The sequence below is a fragment of the Malurus melanocephalus genome, unplaced genomic scaffold, assembly GCF_030028575.1.
Source record: "Malurus melanocephalus ecotype Western Australia unplaced genomic scaffold, MMel_1.1 scaffold_115, whole genome shotgun sequence".
Lineage (NCBI taxonomy): Eukaryota > Metazoa > Chordata > Aves > Passeriformes > Maluridae > Malurus > Malurus melanocephalus.
In genome coordinates this window covers 855,987-879,394 of record NW_026623347.1, presented here as the reverse complement: position 1 = coordinate 879,394, position 23,408 = coordinate 855,987, and the positions used below count along the sequence as shown (strand labels likewise).

At 40.0% G+C, this 23,408-nt stretch overlaps 1 protein-coding gene across 2 annotated transcripts in view; it reads left to right on the top strand.

Annotated features, from left to right (window-relative positions):
• WIPI2 (WD repeat domain, phosphoinositide interacting 2) overlaps nucleotides 1–20,733 on the top strand; it is a 22,965-nt gene extending 2,232 nt beyond the window's left edge. Inside the window, exons 2-12 of one of the 2 annotated variants that reach the window (XM_057369821.1) lie at nucleotides 6,687–6,769; nucleotides 11,580–11,749; nucleotides 12,951–13,047; nucleotides 13,630–13,727; nucleotides 14,140–14,232; nucleotides 15,019–15,089; nucleotides 15,759–15,866; nucleotides 16,629–16,793; nucleotides 17,824–17,931; nucleotides 19,089–19,186; nucleotides 20,027–20,733. In XM_057369821.1, the coding sequence (XP_057225804.1) occupies nucleotides 6,687–6,769; nucleotides 11,580–11,749; nucleotides 12,951–13,047; nucleotides 13,630–13,727; nucleotides 14,140–14,232; nucleotides 15,019–15,089; nucleotides 15,759–15,866; nucleotides 16,629–16,793; nucleotides 17,824–17,931; nucleotides 19,089–19,186; nucleotides 20,027–20,139 (1,204 nt within the window). In that variant the 3' untranslated portion in view covers nucleotides 20,140–20,733. Of the gene's footprint in view, nucleotides 1–6,686; nucleotides 6,770–11,579; nucleotides 11,750–12,950; nucleotides 13,048–13,629; nucleotides 13,728–14,139; nucleotides 14,233–15,018; nucleotides 15,090–15,758; nucleotides 15,867–16,628; nucleotides 16,794–17,823; nucleotides 17,932–19,088; nucleotides 19,220–20,026 lie in introns of both variants that reach the window. The other variant, XM_057369820.1, reaches the window with a different exon arrangement.
• The last annotated feature ends 2,675 nt before the right edge of the window (nucleotides 20,734–23,408 follow it).

Below are 23,408 nucleotides of genomic sequence, written 5' to 3'. Positions count from 1 at the left end.
AATTTGGCATTCTAATATCCATTGTGTGAATAAATTATGGGTTTTTAAAATATTATTTACATATAAATCACCTTGAGATTAGCTGATGAGAATTTTGGTGATGTATCTTATATGTGACTCAGACCTGGCCCACAGATCTTTGCAATTCCAGGTCTTGGGTTAGTGAATCTTTTGTGTCATTTTTGAATATTTGTGAATACAYATATCTGTTACATAAATGACAGTAATATACAAAGGCTCCTGTTCATATTTTTGTCTCAAAATTCTGAAAATAATTGAAAGGCCACTTACTTTGAGATAGGTTAGGTAGTTGATGATGTGTAATAATCTTTTCTTACTAATAGTGTTTCAAATAAAACTCTCTAAGAAAAGTAGTAAGTAGAAAGCAAGCCTTGCAGATGCCTTTGTGATCAACTTCTCAGTGAAACACTTGTCTGATGTGSTAAGTGGCCCAAATAACCAAGTTACATTCAAGTTCTTAAACTGACTAGTGGTTGTGGTTGTGTACTTTCTTGAAACGGACGTTTATTTGAGTTTTTGTTTTTCCCACCCATGATCTCCCCCAGTTTCTTGTTAAGAGTAGAGAAACAAGAAGGCAGCTCTCTGTGTTTATAGCAYACTATTCTATATATGCAGGAAATCACAATTTATCAGGTGAGAAGAACTGAAAAGARCTTGCTAGGAATGACTTAGACTTTCCCATGCTGGGCCTCAGAAAGCTCACCTGTTTTCAACTTTTACAGGTAACTGGAGACCTTTTCCAGACAGGCAAGGTAAACAAATGTATATTCTTTCAGGCAGTATATGAAAGGCAAGCTTTGTTTATGTCTGCCCAGTCAGTAGAGCTCACATCATGCTTTAAGGTGCTTCAGTAATTAGAAAAATTGCTGACAGACAAAACTGGAAAATAAATGACATGGGCTCATTGTTGTTACTACTTCACCTTAATGAGGTGCCAGTTCCACTCAGGCTTAACTGTGTCTTGCTTGCCTCCACAGCAGAGCCAGTTCCTTGTGTTAGGAATTGTTGCTGCTAATATCAAGCTAACTTTTCCTGGRTTTTGTGAAGAGTTGGTAATTAGTTACTCTGTCCTGTAGGAAGATGAGCTTTGTGGTGGCTCTCAGTCTTGGGAAATTGGATTGCTGGTAGTTGGAAGAACGTTGTCACCATGAAAGTTTCTTTTGCTTTTCCCAGTTGTTGCAATCCCTGGTGACTGAAGCAGATATCCTCAACCCTGCTTTTAGTCTCTTGGTTTTCCCAGACTTTACTAATGTTCATTCACAGATGCTGTGAGTAGTGACATTGTCTCTAGGGACAGTACCTACATTATTGCAAGTGTTGTCTTGCCTGTTTGTCCCACATTGCCCTAAGCTTTATTTACATGAGAGTTTTGAATTATTGGCTGGGCCTGGAACTCTGCCTGAATACACTTCACCTATAATGCAGCAGAAGCGGTTGGTTTGTGGCTTCTCTTTGATATAATGTTTTCATTAAGTAAAAACACAGAGAAGGGTATTTTCAGAAGTTAGTGTGCTTGTTTTGGATGTAGCCCTTTTCCCCAGTGAATTTATTATTGCACAACTTGGCGTAACTGGCATTCCCTGATGGAGAGGCAGAAGCTCCAGCTTGCAGATCAAAGTGGAGCAACCAATTGGAATTTGGGTGTCCCAGCAAAACCAGGCAGTGGAATCTTGTGGGTGGCCTCAGAGCTAGGTAGGTTTTATGYTTGTAAATCTTTAACAATGGATACTTGGGAAGGAAAACCCGAGTGCAGTTTGTGTTACTTCTGGGAGAACTGCTAAAACTGAGCACAGATACGTTTATGAAAAATTAAAYACCTCACAAACTCACAGAAGCTTTAAAACTCATAAGGGAAATGCTAATGGATTAGAAGTTTGTGACTTTTTAAGCAAAGCATAACTTCCAAGATCCCAGAGCTTGTATGTATCTATATAATAGATAAAATTTCCAGTCTTTGAACTGCTGCACAGGTATTTTTTGGAACTATTTACAAATGGTGTTCAGATTCAATTTATAAATACACACCCACTCCCCCCCAAAAATAACCCCACCAAACAACCTGCTTGTGAAATAATGCAAGTGGGCAGACTATAGAAGCTTTTGTCACCTTTTTTAAAASTAAGTAGTTGTGTGACAGTGTTTGGAAACAAAGTAGTAGTCACTGCGGTTTTGAAAACAGACTTTTGATGAAAGGGACAAAGAAACTGTGTTTGGACTTTTGAGGAAAACACTGGCATATGCCTTTTTGTCAAGGCCTTCTTCAGGCTTTGCTTTTGTTTGTGTGGAGTTACACATGACACATGTCAGTCCATATATTTCTTCTTTCCAGTTTAATTCTTCCCTTTATTTCCCAAATAAATCAATTTCATTCTATACTGTGAGCAGATGCTGCTGTCTCTATATACATCCAGCATGCTTTGTGTCCCAGAAGTTGTATTCTCATCCCCTTATTCTTTGATGTTTGGATCTCTGTAGTAAATGGCTTGTGGTGGGAGGAACAAGGGTTAGGTGCTGAGCATTCATTCCTCTGCCTTTGTTTCTCCTAGGTTCAGGTGTCCTTCACCCGTGATCCTTGAGGACAGGAGAGCTCTCTATTCCAAGGAGACTTTAAAGCTAAACACAGACCAAAAAAAGGAAGGACAGAGCGGTCACGTAGCTCCTACACTCAGGGAGGATAGCTGAGAGAGACAACCGTATGTTGTGTTTCTTGCTGTTGTTGCAGAGGGCACAGCAGCTGAGGGGGGCTGGCCAGAGGAACTGTTCCTCAGTGTGTGACCATTTGGATGGGGATTTGGCCCAAGAGTAGTGATATTTACTTGAATTTTGGACTTTCTGTTGTCACAGTGTTAAGTGATGAGCAGGCATGGTCTCCTTTTCCTGTARCAGTTTTAAGTTTGTGGGTTTTAATACAAGAATAATGGGAAAATCTCCTGTGGCTTGTCAGAATGTTGCTGATAGTTATATTGGATCTATGAAGCTCTCTATCTCTTTCCCAAAATAATGACCTTTGATATATTAAGACATGTCCATGAGCTTTGGTTTCAGCAGATGTTTATAAAGCAAGGTACATTTCCTTAGTAATTCCTTAGCAATTCTTAAGTCTTAATTGATTTTTCTATTATTATTATTATTATTATTATTATTATTATTATTATTATTATTATTATTATTATTATTATTTYCCCCCTCTTCATCATAAGCCAAAGTGTTTTGTCTGTGGAAATTTACATTGGTTTTGAAATGAGGTGGAACATTAGTATAATGAGACTATATCATAATGAAAGTAGGCTTAATTAACCAGTTATTTAAAGTAGTAATGACTTTCAGAGTCATGTTTATGCTGCAGCTGCTATTGATTTTAATCTTTGAGAGAGCTGCCCTTGTTAGGAGCTTTCTGATTCATGTAGAATATTTCTGATTAATAGTTAAGGTCMTCTGCGATATGGAAAGGGAAAAACTGGTTTTCTTCCTTCTCTATGTATATTAAAGAAACAAAAGAAAGCCTTAGGATTCTAGCCCAGCTGAAAAAACTTGTTTCTAAAGAGCCAGAGAGATTGAAGCAGCTGATTTCCCACTTTAGGTGAGTGCACTTAGAGTGAATGTCAGCATCCTCCAATGACTGTGTGAAATCTCACAGCCCTGTTTGCTTGATGAGGCTGGTTTTAATTATTTATGACAGTCACTCTTGAAAATACTATCAAGATTTACGTAGTCTTGGATCAGACTACAGCATTATCTCTGCAAAAGGTGGGTAAACACAGTGCCATAAATCATGGCTGTATTGATAATTTTGTACTGAGGAGAAAACCTTCATGATAAAATAGCTCAGGGTCTAAAGTGTGTAATAGAGGCTACACACAATAGAGCTAAAAACCACATGCCTATAGCATAATGTTAGAAGAAAAAAAAGGCAGTTTTAGAGAATATTTATTTTATTTTCAATTCCAGTCTCATCAGCTTCTGAAAATCAGTGATTATAAAGCATAACACCTACACTGTAAAAGGAGCTTCTAATAAACCACAGCGGCTTCTTGTTGGCCACTGTCTATCTGAGCAAGAGCTGAATGGCTTATTGATCATATTTCTTCTCCATATGGTTKCACATTTTTTCAGAGATGAGGTAATTTTGGCTAGGTCCTTGTTTTGTGGATTTGGCCATTTAGATGGCTGTGGKGTGTCTTAAGGGCTTAAGTGTAATATCAGTGCGGGGGAAGATGGGAGATTTAAATCACTGTGATTATGCTGGTATAATTCAGCCTAGTGGTTTTTTATTACATATAAAAAACCTTTTCCCAGTAGTTTCATAAGAAGTAATTTGAGAGTACATTTTAGAAAAACAAACCAATGAAAAACAAACCCTTCTAAAGCAAGACGCGGTTCCAGGAGAAAAAGGGGTTATTTTGCAGTTACACTTGTACATTGACTTTAATTATTTTGTCTTGAACTGCTTTGTGTAAACAAATAATTTGTGACTCCATCACCTCGATCCTGAAATAAATAAGTAAAAGTGGYTGTCATGGATGGAAAGGTCCATTCTGTTCTTCTGCATTTTGGGACCTACTCAGTCTAATGATTTGTACTAATGGTTGTAATAATCATGTACACAATTCTTGTGTGCCATTGCCTGCAGCTCATTTTGAATGAGGTATAGTTGTAGGACAAGAGGAATGGTTTCCTTACTGCTTTCAGTGATCCAGTCAGTAAAACAGTGATTCAGCAGTATTCTGTATTTAAAGCTGTAAGTACAATACAGGAATCAGTTCTGCCTAGTCATACAAATAGTTGCTCTGTGGGGTTCTCTGTGAGGAAATCATCCTGTGTCTTTTGTGGATCGTTTATATTGCAAGGAGTCTTGTGACTCCATTTATTTTTAACTCTGGAGTGCTTGTTTACCTTTGCAAAGTGACGGTTTTAATGTCATTCTTTGTTAAACTTTCTTTTGAAGAAAGCAGTAGGTATAAGAAAAGCTGAATCGTTGCTTTGTTTTACCAAATTAGAGTTTTGTGGGTTTTTTTCACAGAATGTGGGTTTTCTTTGGGTTGTACAAAAGTAGTTGAGTAAAACCACTGAAGTGTCTTTRGTGATTAATCAGATAGAGACTGCTGAACATACTGATTTTGTCTGAAGGAAAATTAAATTCAGTGTTTCTAGGGTGACTTAGAGGAACAGCAACAAAATTTTGTTTTATGATTGCTTCTCTATCTCTAAGTCTAATATGCTTTTTTAATATCTTGGTTATTGAATCTGTGGAATTGAATCTCTTGCCTGTGTGGTGCATATTTTAATTTGAAGGTTTAAACCTTCTCAAATATAATTTCCTAACCAGATTGTGCCAGTTGTATTTTCTTCTAGAAGAGAAGGTCATGCCATCCTACGGAAGTTGATTTTATAGCTTGGGATCTTAATTTCAGAGGGTGAATCATTTGAGGAGCAATTTCTAATATTTTGGTTATGCTGAAGTTTAAAAAAGACTCATTTTGGAGCCACGAGTAGAAAATATATCAAGAACATGAAWTCTAGGAATCTGCATTGTGTTCCAAATGCAGCATTAATTGTTAGTGCATCTGAATTGTAGAGAAYCATCTTGCTGAGTTCAGAAAGGCATTTTGGCAGGCTGATTGGCAGGGTTGGATTGRAGCCCTGTGTTGAATGACTTGCCACAGTTTAGTATATCAAAATGTATTTTATTGGAATTTAATTAGTTTTTCCTCCATGTCTCTTGGCAGTAAGAAATATATGAACTATAAGCATATTGATGCACTTCTGTACAACTGTATTGACTGTTAATTTTCTTTATCTGTGGCATAAAATCGTCCTCCACATGAGGAGGGGAAACAAGAATGAGCCATTGTCTGCTGCCTTAATGTGTAAAGACCTGCAAGACAGGCTAAAGGCTTTTCTAGCTTAAAATTTAAGACCTGCCTTTGACTCTGGCTGGAAAAGCAATTAAATGGTCTGTGAGCTAAGTGTGAAAATTGAGTAATGGAGGAAAGAAGGGTTTGTAGTCAATTTTTTAATGTTCTGCTATTGTTAAATCTGTTTAACATCAGTGACTGGCACTTTTTCGAGGGTGCCTCTGATCAAAGATTCAGTATGAATATTTGTAAGGCTGAGACCTAACAATGGAGGTGCTAGAACATCATCACATAAAGCCAGAGAAAATTAGAGTTGGCAGTCTTTAATTACTTTTTTTTTTAATATGAAAACTCTTTTGGGATGCTTGGGGACGGTTACACTGTAAAGAACAAAAATCCCCAGACRGCCCAGTTTAAAAGGTCTTGGAGGTCACCTCTAATGATGAGGCAGTGATGTAATTGGTTTGCATTACATTATTCAAGTCATCATCTTTCCTCCACACTAAAGCTTTTAGCCTGTGTGAAGAAATCACCGGTGAGAATTGGGCAGTAGGTTTACTTTGGGCTGTGAACTCTCGTTTCATAAATGTGAAACAGAATTCCACACCCAAATTCTGTGATTCTGAATYTGTTTGGTCTAATCATAGTTGAGGAAGCTGTCTGTGTCTATTGTGGCTTTTTYGGACAAACTGTTTATCACTTTGGTTACTGAGCTAACCCAGCTGGAGGTTTAGAACAGGGTAAGAATCTKTCCAAGGGTAATCAGAGCTGATGCAGTTCATGTTCCTGACTGGCTTGTTTCTTTTGCAGATCCCTTGCAGTTGGCAGTAAATCAGGCTACAAATTCTTCTCTCTTTCTTCTGTGGACAAATTAGAGCAGATCTATGAATGCAGTGAGTATCTTCTTTTCTTTTATTCTTTTTTTTTAATCCCCTCAGTTGGCCTAATGTGGGAAGAATAAGACATGTTTCATTTTTTCACAGGTTGTTTCAAATGAAAGGAACCTTAAGTGTAAATATCACACAAATACAAAACAGTGATTGCAGGCAGGGTAAAATTATAAATCAGTGTTCTGTATTTAAATTTAGCTGGTATGGTGTGAAATTTGGTAGTAGCTATGAGAACTCTGCTTTTCTAATTTTAAATATGTTAGCCAGGTTGCATAGCAGCTGGGCATAAAAATAATAATTTACTACTCATGTGAGATAGTGTCTTTTGGGTGTTTATACTGGCTGTTGGGGCATGGAGGCACTAATATGCCTTTATTAAATAAGAAAACAAAGCCTTAATTATATATTTTTTTAATCCTAATATTTTCTGTTAGAAAGTTACTCTTTAACATGATAGCTGCAGGTTTGTTCATCCAAAAGGGCGAATGACTCAGATTCCTACAACGTCTCAATACTGATCACAGTTGAGTAGGATCTAAGATGAAATGGAGGTATCCCCTGTTCTGCCAACAGTTCATAGACTTCCCTTCTTTGAGGTGCTAATAAGTCAACAATGAATGCTATGCATGAGTATCCTTGCTTTCTTATGAACTCTGTGTGAGCAGGTGATACCAATTGCTGTGATGTCAGCATTTATAGTGGGATCCCATGACAGAGTTGTCCTGAGACTCCATTCCTGAAGTGACCTGACCCTGTGGCATCTTAAGTTTGGAAATGGGGTGTGATTCAGATCACCTATTACCTGGGATGACAGCTTGGTTCTGTACACAGTCAATGGAGAGAAGTAATTGAGGGTCAAATTAGGCACCTGTGGTCAGGTTAAACTGTGTTGCAGCTCCATCTTCCTTTTTGAGTCATGGTCTGGTTGTGCTGGTTAATAAGTGGCTTGGATTCCATTTTCTGCCGTGGAGTTTATGTACCTGACCTCTGCAGTATGTCAGGCACTTACAGTATCTGGCCTGATATCACCCCAGGAGACTCAGTGAAGATGATTCCTGTTACAGGAGACACTGAAAAATATCCTGAGAGGTCAACTGCACTGTGCAGGACTGCATCCTCTGGGTATTCCTTGAGAGAAAAAGTACTGATTGGATAAAGCACCTTGCTCAAAATCTTGCAATAAACTGATAAAGCAGCTAGAATTGGGATTTTGACCTGCTTATTCCAATCTTGTCTTCAAACCATTCTGGGATGGTTACGTTGACTTAAACTCTTTGCTAATTTCAGTTTTCTGAGTGTTAAGTCCATAAAAACTGAGCRCAGAATATGGGGTAGCATTTAGTAGAATGTTTTGGGTTGGAAGGGACCTTAAAAGATCATCCAGTTCCCACCCCCTGCCATGGGCAGGGACACCTTCCCCTATCCCAGGTTGCTCCCATCCAACCTGGCCTTGGATACTTCCAGGGATGGGGCAGCCACAGCTTCTCTGGGCACCCTGTGCCAGGGCTTCACCGCCCTCTCAGGGAAGAATTTCTTCCATATACCAAACCTAAAATTCCCCTCTATGAGTTTGAACCCATTACTCCGTGTCCTCTTACTCAGAAAATTCAATGGTTCGGCCTGTGGAAGCCAGACAGCCTTGGCTCAAAGCAGATCAAAATWCTGAGAGGCCTTCGTTTTCTTTGTATGAGTCAAATAATTTTCARTCTTGGACTTGCAAACCATGCCTGTTAAAACCTGATATGAGGGTGGAGGACTTCCTGTGCATTGGGTACTTCCTTTCCACAAGGAAAGGTATCTTGAGGCCTCCCAAACGTGGTGCCTCCCACTTCCCAATTTAGTTTAAGTGGGTCTAAAGACTTCTTGTGTTGTTTTGAGTGCACACTGTTAAGGACCCCTCCCTCTCCTCTGGAAGACTGATCTGTCAGCTCTTGTGTAGGTGTTTAAACTGAACTGCAGAATATGCCTCAGCTGTCTTGTGTTTGAGAGAAACAAAAAAAAAGATAAGAGATTTGGCTGCTCCCATCACTGACTTCTGTGACTGCAAATCTCCCTGTGCAGTTGATCCCACTGTAAAAACAAGCATTAGATAGAAGGGTGCTTTAAGGCTTAATGAATGCTTCTGACATGCTTCATATTCAGTGGATTAAAAACTGAATAAAGGCACAGCTGATCATAATCTAGCTGGCTCTAACCAGCTCTTGTCTGTGATGCTACATGCTTGTGTTTATGAAACTAATCTTGTTATGTATTTGCTTGTTCCCCCCTCACTGCTGCTACTTAATTTGTTTTGCAGTTCTTTTTGTTCTTACTCTGTTTCGAATCTGAGTTTCTGGCAATGCTCAATTGTGTAGTGTAAAGGAGATAATACTAATAGAAAATAAAACCTGTGAGTAACARCATTGCTATAGGGCTTTAGTGCTGCTAAACATATGATTAATTCAGGTCAGCTGAATGTAGGATGGGCACTATAGCCTGGTACTCTCTTGAATAGTTGCTGTTAAAAAGCATAAATTACTTGGCAGCAGTGAAGAGATTTTATCTCTTCTTCCTGTTAAAGGAAGACAAAGGAGCAGAGGTGCATCCTTTATTTTTAAATGAATTTAATTAAATGCCCATCACAAAGCTTTTCTCTAAAGGTAACTGTCTGTATTATAGTCTTTTTATGTGAGACTGAAGGATTATCAATACCTTTGAGGCATTTTGCTTATTGAAAATTTTTTCTTCTGTCTGGTTGCTGAGTTCTTGATAGYGCTGTATGCCTTCCCTGGTGCCCAGCCTTCCCATCAGTGCAGTATAGGACAGCACTTTTTCCATATGAATCTTTGCTGCTGTTCCTCTTCTGAAATACCAGTTCTCCTGCCTGYCTGGGAGGGTGACAAATCCCAGAAGCTGTGTCTGAATTCTGTTGTCCCTGGATGGGGAAAGAAACTGTGCTCGCCCTGGAGCAGGGARCAGTCAGACTGTGGCTTTTGGGTCTCTGTGTGCTGGTCTTCTGACTCTTGTGAAAGGATGTCATCRTTTTGAAGGACTCCAGGCTTAGATGGAAAGCTGATAACCCATCCTGTAAAATATTTGAGAGTCTTTTATGTAACTACTCTGATTCAAGGAACACRGACCTTTGAATTTCAAAGTCTCTGCATACATTTAATGAAGCAGATTTTTGTATTTCTTTTTCATGTGTTTTGTGTGGTATCAGGAAAATGGAGAACAATTCCTTGGAAACAAAGTAATTACTAAAATGCATTATCCCTATTGCATGAGAAAATTGAATTTTCAAAGCCTCTGTGAGCTGTTATGTCTTCTCTGGAAAAGTACCATATTAAATAAAAGATGTAGATAAAAGACAATTATATTGCATGGAGTACTGAAAACGCATAGTGTAAACCTGCTCCTTTTTCATAAGCAGGYTGTTTCTCACAAAAAAGTGTAGAACATTAAATATTTTGTGTTCATTTTCTTGAAATAACTGCCCAGAAAAAGCACTTTGAAAGCAGATGTGTCACACACCGATGGCAGCATCATATACTGAGAATGCTGAACAGAACTTTTTTCATGGAATTTCTGTCACTGGTGATGGGAACCATGCAAATTGATTACTTAATGTTTCTCTTGGCCGAAACAGAAGCCTTCAGAAAGGCGCTCTTTTGGGTTGTTGTTGGGGTTTTTTTGGTTTTTTTTTTACTGGCAGTTTTATGGTTTGGAATGTGTTAAGCATTGAGCTAATCCAGAAGCTGACTCCTGAAAAATTTGTTTTGATGGATCAAGGCCAAAGACTCAAGTCACTTGTCKTGRTTGGGTTCTKTACTGAAAGGRCAGGTGTAGCCAGTGGCTGTKAAAGAACTGCAGAGCKTGGTAAACTCTCTCCAGCTTCTTCCTGCCTTAAAAACTGTCCACTGTGTCCCTGGGGCTTTTGGAGAGGAGCTTCAGGGGATGGGAGTGTGAGGCAGAGATGTCAGGATAACTGATGGTGGAACTTGGCCTCTTGCCAGCTCAGTCCAGTGCTGTGCTATAATCAAAGTGTTTCTTTGCCAGARATCCTGGACTCTCCTTCCTCCTGCTGCCTTCTTCACGCAGGGATTTGTGTTCCTCCTCTGCTTTCAGTRCTCCCAGAGTAGAACACTTGGCAAATCTGCTGTTTTATGGCTCTGCATGAATGCTGGGCATCAGTGATTCCTGCACAAATTGCTCTTAGGGCCTGTCAGGTAAAAGATGGTATATGTGAAAATGCTAATTGGTGGCTGCAGCGGTGTTGTGGCAAATGAGTTTTACCAGATTCTCTGAGTGCTATAACCTTTCTTTCTTCGTAGARAGGGTATGTGGCTCTGCCAAGGGTTTTGGTCATCAAAAAGCTTTTCATGCATAGTATAGCTTTAAAAACAAAACAAAACCCAAGCACATGTATGCAAAAAGCCAAAAAAACATTTGCTTTTCTAGACATCTGCAGAGATAAAAAGATTGTGAAATTCTGGAATTCTGTRTTTTGTAGCTTTGGGATTTTTTTTCTGTTGGATTCTGGGCAGAGGGCGTACACACTGCTCTGAAACAAACCTGTGTGACAYTTCAGGCTGGGGGGAGGAAATATTTTGAAATCAGCACTCACTGTGTAGATTTTCTGCTTTAAAAGCCTGTCCTGTGTCCCACCTTGACTCTGAGCTGTTGTGGCAGAATGTTTGTGGTATTAGACTGCATTTTTACATGGACTGAATCTATGATTTATGATTTTCTTAGACAGTATTTCCTGTTGATGTACATCATTCTTCTTCCCTGAAATCTCCCTCTGTATTTTTCCCTCGTTCCTGTGATCCCTCAGCTGACACAGAAGATGTGTGCATTGTGGAGMGGCTCTTCTCCAGTAGTCTGGTGGCCATAGTTAGCCTTAAAGCTCCACGCAAGCTGAAAGTTTGTCACTTTAAGAAGGGGACAGAGATTTGCAACTACAGTTACTCCAACACCATCTTGGCTGTCAAACTCAATAGACAGGTGAGTGATTTTGCCTAGGTRAAAACATGGGAAAGGGGTTGTGGATCTTATTTTGGCACTTCCTCTGCTGATTGATGTCTCTTCCTTTGGTGACAGAATTGCTTTTTCAAATTTAGTTGTACTTATTCAACTGTGACTTCTATGGCTTCAGTATTTATATTTAGTTGAGTATTTTTGGTTCCGTGTTAATGTATTTAATCAGGAAAATGCCCTAAGCTGGGCATGCTTTGAGTAGGAGGTTGGACTAGAGACCTCCTGATTTCCYTCCCAGTGTGAATCATCCTTTCATCCTAAATGTGAAAGTAAGACTAACAATTTCTCTTCAAATTTAAAATTTAAAGTTATCTGTTAATTTCTTGTATTTTTAAATACTGTTTGCTGAATTCTTTTCAAAACATGAAATCTAAAAAATGCGTCACTCAGCTGGTGAGTTTTGTAAGTACCTGGAAACAGTTTGCTGTATGACTAAATCATTAGTAGGCTCTTCAGCAAATAGGCTTCTCTGTCTTTAGCTGGTTCATTCAAACTGAAGAGAGTGGTATCTGAAGGAAAAAATATTAATGTCTGTCTTTGCCCCAAAAAATTGAGTGTGAGAGAAGGGGTTTACTGTTTGAATTCATGAGAGTAACAGTGGGTAATTTGATTTCTGGCATAGGAGTTAGTGTTAAATGAGTAATGTCTAGTTAGTCATCCAAATGTAGATTACAAAGTGTAAATGAGATGGTGAAGAACGTAACAAGAGTTTAAAAAAACCCACCATTCACAAATGATTATGGATTAGTAATAGGCTTTATGAATGGTCAAAAAATCTTGTCTGCTTTTTTTGTTCAGCAAAAGCAGAAAGTTATTTCCAATCTTTCTACATGTAAATTGGCCACTTGGTGGGGGCAAATACATATGTGCAGGTACAGAATAAGAATTAAGTGAATGTTTATGGCTTATTGACTTGAACTGCAATGGGAATGACTTCAGTTTGGAAGAAAGTGGGGTGCACTGGTCCGGTCAARTCACCAGGTGCAGTGTTTGTGTCAAGAGCTGGATCTTGTGTRTCTTCCATCAGACACTTCTCCCCATCTGGCAGGTACAGCCTTTTCTCTGTTGGAAGGTACCTGCTGCATTTTTGGACAGAACTTTTTAGGATTGATAAATCTGTATAAACTCCATTTCCATGTCACCATTTTGTCCTCTTTTGCTTTTCTAGAGGCTGATAGTATGTCTGGAAGAGTCTCTTTATATACACAACATACGAGACATGAAGGTATTACATACAATCAGGGAGACACCTCCCAATCCTGCAGGTAAWTATGATGGTAGAATCCAGTTCAACTCTGAAAAGTGCTTTCTGTGTCACTGCATGAGGTTCCCTACAGGGAACTGTAGTGTTGTTAATTCTGCTTTCAGCTTGAAGTAACAAAGATGAGTGTTGTCTGAAAGCCTRTGTGTTGGATCCTGCTGAGAACAAGTAGCAGAGTCTGCCTTAAACTGCATCTTCCCAATATTTTGGTCCCTGGAGTGGACTTGTTGAAATATTAGAAAGAAATAGGAGWGATAAAAACTGGATTTTGACAGCACTTGGTATAGTTCAGGACTTTGTCAGGTTAATGTCTTAGGAATCATGGCAGACATGGGAAGTTCTACTGTTTAATCAGTTACTGTAACTCTATTGGTATTCTTCCTTTTCAGTTTTATATTAAATTTATGCTAAATAGTTGAATATATTGTAGGTTGACTGAGATTACTCATCCTTGGTTCTATTTCTGTTGATAATTTGAGTTTATTTTTGTGACCCTCAAGCACAGAAACCCTCAAGAATCAGAAAGTTTTACTGCATAAGTCTTGGAATTTGCCTGTTTCTAATTCTGTTTCTGCATCCTTTCTAGGGTTGTGTGCTTTATCAATAAACAATGATAACTGCTACCTGGCYTATCCAGGAAGTGCAACTATTGGAGAAGTACAAGTCTTTGACACCATCAATCTGGTAAGAAGCTTTGAAAGCTGTTTCCACCTCTAAAGGGGCAGSTTTTGAAAATTACTTGACTTGCTCAGAGAGGCATTACTGAACACTTAAGTTTCTGTGCATCAATTTGCAGCATCTCTTGTAGCTGGGCTTCATGGAATGTCAGCAAAGAAAATGCAAGTGCTAATACTAGATTTGATGAGTAGAATTGGGAAAATGGGTGGAACCGAGTTATTTCTATTTGAATTATGTTCCTGCTGCTTGTACTCCCCATGCATATGCTTCAGTGATAATTTTATGTACTTAGCAGTTACTGAAAAAGATATTGAAGCTCTGTTTGCTTTGAATGTGGTTAAATACACAGTCTCAAGCTGCACACGTGTAGCTTTTAACCTGCACTGTTCTAAGGTTCTRTTTTATTGATTCACTGCAGAGAGCTGCCAATATGATCCCAGCTCATGATAGTCCCTTGGCTGCTTTGGCATTTGATGCAAGTGGTACTAAACTTGCCACGGCCTCAGAAAAGGTAAGGGAGCTTTGGATTGCCTTGCCAACAGTGATAAAAATCACATTTGTCGTTTTTTAAGTTCAAGTGTGCACAGTTCCATGGGCAAGTGCCAAAAAAGGAGGCTTACAGTTACAATGGGAAGTCTAAGTTAAGATCTGTTAATGATATTTGACACAATTTCCATGCTGTGAAATATTGGATAATAAGGTTATTTAAATAAAACATTTTAATCTGGCTGTAATTAGGGCAGTCCTCTGAGTGTTCCTCCCTTTAGTGCAGGATACTTATTAGAAATTAGTTGCCTTGTTTTGATGCTGTCTTCCTAATGAAAGCAAGACAGTTAAAATCAGAATAGAGAGAAGTGCCTCGCTAGTCTTTGGCATGTGATGACAAATTGTTCATGTAATGTGCATAAATTAGAGAGTCTGAAGCCTCTGTGAGTAATAAGCTGAGTCTATAAAGGTATAACTGATTGCATCTGAAAAAGRTACAAAGACATCCAAGTGACTGCACTCATGGTACTTGTCTAGTGTGGTCGTTTTCATGATCAAATATGATAAGAAGGGCTGGGTTTGATGCACAGCTTGTACTCTACATTAGTATCTCCCACCTCTTGTTTCTTACTCTTCAAACACATCCTACAAATAAGGTCCATAAATACTTCATGTAGTATCTGGGGTGCATCACAGCGATGAGTTAACAGCAAAGTGGTTTGCTGCTTCTGGTTGTACTCTGCTCACTAGAGCTAATACACAATGAATGAACTTGAAATGAAAAATAATTTATTTATTTTTTTCTTTACAGGGGACAGTAATAAGAGTGTTTTCCATTCCAGAGGGACAGAAACTCTTTGAATTCCGAAGGGGAGTGAAGAGGTAAAGTTCAACTGGGTTAATTACCTGACATTCATTCCWTATGGTTGATTTCCAGTATGTTCAGCAATTGAGCTGGCATCCTGATTTTTTTTGCTTGTTTTCATCTTCATTCATCCCTGCATGTATGCTTATAACAGTTTCAGCTTGAATGTTTTCCAATTTCATTCCTTTGGACTTGGCTATTCCACAAATCAATCCTGTCAGAATCGTACTCCCTCTTGCCTTTTAAACATTTATTGGTGAGGGAACTTGTTTAAAGTGGGTCACTTTTTGTAGGATATATTGTATTCTATGKCAATTGGCAGCAGTACATCTAATATTCTCACTCTCTTCTAAATCCTTTTAGTGCTGTGGCCATTGATAGCCACTGTGAAATGGTATTGTGGTTTGTGGTAGCAGTAATTCTGTAGTTCTACTGTACTTTATTCAGGGGTAAGACTGAGTTCATATGGATGCTAATTGATCCCCATATCTGCCAAACATCAGAGCTGAGCATCATTAATCTTATGCTTAAATAGCCTCAAGAAATTATCAGAGAATTCAGAATGCTTATTATTGAAGGTTATTTTTTTTTCTTCTTTGCAAAGTAGTGGTGACTTTAGCAATCTGCTTAATTAAGCCAAATACTTTGACTTCAATGTTTTTCTTCGGTTTTCTTTTTTTTCCCAGGTGTGTGAGCATCTGTTCATTGGCTTTCAGCATGGATGGCATGTTTCTGTCTGCATCCAGTAACACGGAGACGGTGCATATCTTCAAACTTGAGACTGTGAAAGAAAAGTAGGTTTCAAAGGYGCCTTAGATTTTTCAAGGAAAAGGCTTAAAAGTTGACTCTGCTCAACAGGATGAGTTCTCAAAAGTGTGGACAGACTTCTTTTGAACACTTCTGTAAAGTAAAGGGCATAAGAAGTCACTTATGAATCAGCAACTGCAGCTGAGCTGTGTACTKTTCTCCCACTGAGTAGAAAAGGTGTTTTTCTGCCAAAGAGAACTTGGCCATCCTTCACAGAGGAATATGGAGCAGTTTTAACATTTTCAGTTACATTTGTTTCACCTCCTCTGACATTCRTATGGGAAGAGCTATCTCAGCAATGCCTTCCAGCTGCATAAAGGGGCTTTAAAAGGCACCAAGTTGTAAAACGCTCCTATTTATGATGTGAGAGGACAGTCTTAATTGCATTTCGGTGAAAGTTATTGGAAACAATGATTTGCTTAGTGATAAACRGATTAATAAAATCCTAAAGCATGGTACTTTCTGGTAGGTTCTACTCTTGCATAATGAATGTTATAAAATGCAGTCTTATATGCAGAAGTATCAGTTTACAACCAAACATGCTTAAATAACAGGCTGAGGGTAATTAGAGGACACATTTTGTCCTATAGCACAAATGAAGTGTGTTAGAATTCTCRAGGGTGTTAGTTATTTCTGTAGAGAAACAAACAGCTGCTTAATACCTTAAAATTAAAAYGTTTTAAAGTGTTTACACACTTTTCTCTCTAAGGTGAAGGCAAAGTCGGTCACTTTTCTCTTCTGACTTGTAGACCTCAGGAAGAGCCTACAACCTGGACAGGTTACTTTGGAAAAGTGCTGATGGCCTCAACGAGCTATCTGCCCTCTCAAGTAACAGAGATGTTCAACCAGGGTAGAGCCTTTGCTACAGTCCGTCTGCCCTTCTGYGGGCACAAAAACATCTGTGCACTTGCCACGTGAGTACAGGAATGGAGCCTGAACTCCCCACCCTGCTGGGCTSTTTGGGCTCTGGAGAGGCTGCAACTTTAAAACACAATTTCATCTGCAGCAGAGCWGTGTGTCAACTGCAATCATTCCAGTTTAAGAGCAGCATCTCAGAGCTAACACAGTTCTGTGGRTGAAGGAGGAAAGGGCATAATGTTTGGATAGGAATAGCCCATTTCTGTGTGTTGTTTAAAGATGTCTTCTAAAGATGTCTTTTAATTTAGAAACAAGAATATTGAGAACAGACCCATRGGCTTTTATGGCATTTGTTTCCATTAGTGCTATGGGGAGTAATGCTGTATGTTGTTAGTGAATTGCAAAATTAGGCAATCCTGCCTAACCATTAAAGAAGTCTTTGAAAGCAAGTTCATATAATTCTTGTCTCTAAAACAGCGTAGCATTCATTAAAGTTAATTTTGAGGACTAAATCTAATCTTTTATGCTGTCTTCCTCAAAGGCAGGTCCCATTTGGCACAGCTACCAAAGCAATAAGCTGAGCAGTAGTAAACTTATTTTGTGGGGGTTTTATAGTTTTTATGCTAAATTGACTTAATGTCTSTACTCTCACTCCTCTGATCTCAAAGCACCCTTTAAGCAATAATTAAGCTTTGTAACATTTCTCAAATAAGTAAATCCTTCCCGTTAGAATATTTGTCTCGGGGGTTGCACAAAGCTTGGTAACAGGATGGTAACTTCTGAATCTGTTTCGCTGAGTTATATGTAATTGCTTGACTCCTGTGGCATCCTGTTAGCCCAAAATGTGGTTATGCAATAATTTTTTTACACACAGTTCTTTCCTGGGTGCTTGGACTGTTAACAGCACTCTGTGTCTAGGAGCAAGAGTGTGGGAAATAATGCCTTAAAGTCATAGAATCATTTAGATTGGAAAAACCCTCYCTAAGATTGAGTCCAACCACTAAATCATGGGAAGGGAGGAGAGTGAGGTTTCTTAAGTTATTTAATAATCTATTATTTATTAATCTCTCCTCTAAACTTTTCCAGAATCCAGAAGATCCCTCGTTTGCTGGTGGGAGCTGCTGATGGCTATCTCTACATGTACAACCTAGACCCCCAGGAGGGAGGCGAGTGCACACTAATGAAGCAGCACAAGTAAGTCCACGTTAGCTGAGAACTGTCGTATTTTATTTCTTGTCAAAATCCAATTGGTTCCTAAACTTAGTTCTGTTCTGGAAAAGTCTGACTTAGAACAGCTCATTTCTTCAAACTAATCTTATTCCAGACCTTTGACATGAATGAGTAACTTCAGAATCCCCCTGAGCCTTCCTTCCAGGTATCCACTACACCAAGCAGCACTTTACCAGCAGAAACTTAACCCTGTCCCAGTGCAGGGAGGGATCAATCGCTGTTCTCTGTGTGCTCCAGTTTCCTCTTGGCACTTTGAGTTGAGTTACTTAAACAAGAACTTGAAACGAGTGACACCGTTCTCTTCATCAATAAATGAAGTGGTTACAAACATGAGAAAGATGTTACTCTGACTTCACAGAGGGGACTCTGGCCTATGAAATTATCTGTGTTCTCTCTCTGCTGATGTCCTTATTAAACTTCCTTGCATATAGGCCAGGCAGCTGATGTTCTGTAATAGTACTGTAGAGCACTTAGAGAAATAGGACAATGCACTGTGTTTTTCAATAAGGGTTGGCAGGAAAAGCTAGGGTAATATASTCAAATTACTCCATCAATCATAGAATTAAAGATAATAACTCATTATGATAATTCAATTTTGCAGCTTTGGTCAACCTACAGTTATGGTCAGAAATAATACATTTACCTGAACATTTGAAGGCATGACCTCTGGTTAGAGATGAAGCCTCATAGAGGGAAGCTTTTACCAAGTTGTTGATCTTTGAAATGCTCTAATACTTTCTCTGAAGAGTTTTCTAGTATCTATGTATGAAGCAACCACTTCTGTTGTGGATGGAGCTCAAGACAACCTACAGTATTGCTGATTGGAATGGGTTTTTTTTAATCATGCGGTCTTTTTTTTGAGTCTCTGTAAGCCCCGAGGATTTAGATCTTGATGTTTTGTTGGAAGCAAACATGATGCTGATGAGTCTTCAGAGAAATACCAAGCATTGTCAGGTGCCTTCTTGCCTGGCCTCTGGAATGGAGGGACCAAGTTCCTCCTGTTTTATTTCTCTATATATTATTCTTGCACATCAGATGGAATAGGTTCCTCTAGCTGCCAGCTAAAKCTGTCTTGTGCCCAGGTAGGTCACCTCTCCAGCTAACCCCTCTCTTCCTGRCAGGCTCGATGGCAGCATGGAGCCAGCCAACGAAATTCTGGAGTCTGCATCCCACGACCGGCCGCTGGTAGCGCAGACGTACAGTGCCGCTGTGACTAAAGGTACATATGTGCCTTCCTCACCCACCAGGCATGGTAAGGAGAAGGCTGGGAATGGGGCAGGGAGCACCTCTGCCTGTTGCTTCCTTCTAGATGGCTGCGTGAGCTGGTCCACGTCCGCACCGAGCTTTGCGTAACCATGCGTGCGAGGTGGAGCCTTGGTGAGCAGTAGGAGAAAGAGCACTCGTGCTGTGCAGTAGCTTTCTGTAGATGAAWCACTTGTCTTTGCTACTTTCGGGGTAGAATTTTGTCTTGAGTTGTGGTTGATTGCTGTAGTGGTAGTTTCAGTACTTGCCACATGATTCTTGAGGCAGTTCAGCACCCAGACCTTGTGCAAAGCCTCTGAATTATAGCCCTTCTTCCTTTTTAAATTTTTTTTAAGAAAGGTTGATAAATGCTGCAATTCTTCCTTTATGGGAGCAGYGACCTTTTAGTCTGATTCACTGCTCTGTTAAATCAAGAGAATGAGAACTTGGTTAACACTGCAGCTCTCCAAATCAGTGGAGCTTTTGCCAYGTCTGGCTCCCAGGTTAGTGCCTCGCTGCAAAGAGAAGTCAGYACATACCACACCTGTACTGCACTGCATCAGCAGAGACTGAGAACATCAGCCTGCACAAAGACCAGTATACACTGCACACAAACACAGGAGCTTAATTGTGATCATGAGCTGCTCTTGGCTTGGAGAAACACAGCCATGAAACGGAGTCATGATAAAAGCAGACATAGGGTGGCAGTGAAACTATTTGAAGTAATGCCTGGTACTTCAGCTCTACTCATTCGCTCTGGATCCAARCCTTAGTTTGTTGCTGCTGATTCCCCAACTCCTTGTTCCTTTCTCTCCAGCCTATACGGATGACCTGGGTGCTGTGGGTGGAACTTGCCTGGAAGATGAAACCAACTCACTTAGATTGGACGAAGACAGTGAGCATCCCCCCATGATCCTTCGGACAGACTAAACTTGGACCTGTGAACTCACTCCTGAAGCAGAGAACACTGGCTTGATGTTTCTTGAGGAATCTCGTGTTATGCTGCTATGAACTTTGACATGAGTTGGGAGAGAGGATGACAGACTCTTACAGTTTTAAGTCGTAGCTGTAGTTCTAATTCTATACAATTGGAAAAATATATGGTTTTCAATTCAGTGGCTTTTAATCTTGCTTATCTATTTTAGCTGTGTTTATTTTTTTTGTTGCCAAAACCTGCTGTTTGTGCAGCCCTCAGAGCCTACTTAGCTTTGCATGCRTTCATGTGCCAAGCAAGCATAGGAGGGGGAGAGAGAGAGAAGCCACTTTATAACAAACTCRAGTTTGTATTTTTTTTATATATGTATATAATATTTAGCCTATATAAGGAAGGAGTAGAGAAGTGGTTCTGGAAGCTGAGACTAGTTCTGCACTGACAAAGGTCCAAATGGTTTCCTGTGCATGGGCTTGCAGGCATACCTAGTGACTGACATGCAACCTTTCAAATGCAATGGCCTGTTTTTTTGGGTTCTCCCTTCCCTTTCCTGGACCATTTTGTTAATTAAAATTCCTTCTGAATGTTGTGTATTTGTGGGACTGTTCTGTTTGTTGGGATGGAAAACTGGAAGTGTTTCCCTGCATAAGGATATAGAATATAGAAAGTGCCTTTAAAAGGAAGGAAAGGAACTCCTGCAGGAAGAAAAGGTAGAATGAGGGAAGGATTGTTAGAGGATCTTGTCTGTACACCTTTGGTACTTGGGTGTCTGTAGCCTGTAGTGGCTGACAACYTTGTGGGTTTTTGAGAAAAGACTTGGAATGCACTTTCTTTCCTGTAGATTGTCCTATTTCCTTGGCAGAGTAGCAATAACCTCTTTTTATACTTTTTTAGATTATCCGAAGCAAGGATTCTGTCAGGCTGGAGGGAAGTCCTTGTAGAGTTTGGCAGCCCCACTCTATAAACAGCCTTAAGGTTTCCTGCTGGAAGGCTCTCAATTCCTGCTTCTTCTCAGTCTGGGCCTGAGTGTACTGCTCTAATAGTGAAAGTTTGTGATTTTTTTTTTTTCAGATATTGATGTAAATATAARTGATTTTGAAAATTTCATTTACTTCTGGGTTCTCTTCTACTGCATAACAATGCTTTTCTTTCTGGTTTTTTTTTTCCTTTCCCCTCTCATCACAGTACCTCTTAAGATACATTTAAGGACTGGTTGTCTCTTTRTCAGTTTTGGAATAAATCCTTAACTGCCCTGACACTGTCTAGGGCTTTCCAAGGCTGAGCAGTGCTGCAGACTATTTTTAGGGTTGTAATGTGCCTTCTCTTAAGTCTTGGATAACAGTTAYTGAGCAGGTGATTAGTGGAGTACTTGGTGAGTGTTACTTCCCTTTGCCAAAATGAGCCTGCTTTGCCTTCTGTGTAGCAATGTGGATTTCCTTTCCCTCTACTCACTGCTTGCAAAGAAGTAAAAATAAAAAGAGGCAAGGAAATTGCAGATCTTGAGAGGAGGACAGAGGCTGAGTGTTCCCGCTATGTGTGAACTCCCTTCCACAACCAGGCAGTGATGTTCTTTTAGGATTTGGTGCCATGAACGAGTCTTCCCTGGAACAAGAGCAGGCAGTGGGCTCTGTCCCCAAAGCCCTGTGTTGGCAGGTGGGCTTCTCCTGCCTCTGCAAGTACAGAAGGAGGTGGCAGCCCCTGCCAAGAGAGCTCTCTGTCAGAAAGGCTGCTGTGAGTCCGTGTCAGTGGAAGGTGTTTGTACACAAGTGTGTGTGGGAGAGAAGGGATCAACCTTGTTTATTCACTGCAAACTCTTGACTGTCCTAGGTAGTTGGTTGGAGTGGCTTGTGGTGTCCTCTCCAGAACCCAGCACATTCACAGCAAACCTCTGAGTCATGCTGAAAGCTCACTTAGTCTCTTGACTTTAAGGTCTGGCTGACAACTCAGTTCCATGGTCTGCAGTTATTTATTTGTTTTCTGCTTTACTGCTCTCAACTTTGCTATGATGTTCCAAGCTGCAGAGTGAAATACAAGTCTTGAAGTAAATATAAGCTTTGCTGGCACACTGAACCACCCAGGAGGTGTCTGCTCATTCCAGACTAAAGCTGGTTAACATTCCTGATAACATCCTTGGAGGCTTGGCCTAGGCCCCACAAGCACAGTTAGCAGTAAACATGCACCAGCAACACAGGTCTGCTAAGCACACAACTTGTACAACTACTGAGAGTAACCAAGGCCATGCTACACCCCTAAATGTAATTACTAACTTTACTGTTAAGAATGGAGAACATTTATTGTACTGATTTTATCCCCTTCTTAATTTTTACACCTTATTTTCCACAGGTGAATTGGAGATCCCATTTTCAGTGTATTTGTCTTTCATATGCTGTAGTGTGTTCCTGCTCCTGAGCTACACACCGTGGAATTGCTGTGCCCTCTTGGTTCACTCTTAAATAGAAGCTGAAAGCCAGTTAAAGTATCTTCTTGCTGTTGTAACTGGGAAAATCTTTTTATAGAGCAAAAACATTAATGTTGTGAGATTAGTGACCAGCTAGTAGGGTGGAACAAGTTGTTTCTGGTCCCCACTGGATGTGTGTTTAAGAGTGGTGATAAAAGTTTGTCTTAAGTTGATTGCATGAAGATATRAACTTTCTCTCAGATAAAACATGACCAATGTAATTTCCCTGTGATGGCCCTAGCCCCTCAGTAACCACCCTGTTGGGGTATGCTACCAAAGTTYGAAGCCTTTCAGGTTGGGGGTTTATCCCAGTGTTACAAAGATGTATTTTTTTTTTTTTTCTKTAAACATAACCAGAAATGCTGTTTGCAGCTGCATCCTCACCTGAGTATGGAGCATGTGATTGCACTGTTGTTCTCTGTGGATCAGGTGGTGTCTAAACATTTCTTTTCTGATGCTCTGCCCTGTGCTGTGGCCATGGGCTCCTGGTCACAGCATATGGGAACACCTTTGCAGCCCCTCTCAGTTTAGACTGACCTTCCTTGGAAGGGCAGTGTTTGTTCTGTACAGTCTGTCTCTGTCTCTCCATACGGGCTGCACTTCTTGATAGCTTTTAACTCAGTGGAGGGTTGGGGCAGAGAACTGAAACAACCAAAGCTGGGGAGGGGGGAACACTGAAAAACTTGGAATCCTAAACTCAGGTCTTAGCTTGCAGTGGGATCAGTTCCCAGTGAGTACCGTAGGGAAGGAGCTGTTTCTCTTGATGTGCAAATGGGCAGCAAGTGCAGATCCTCGGCTGCTGTCTCGACA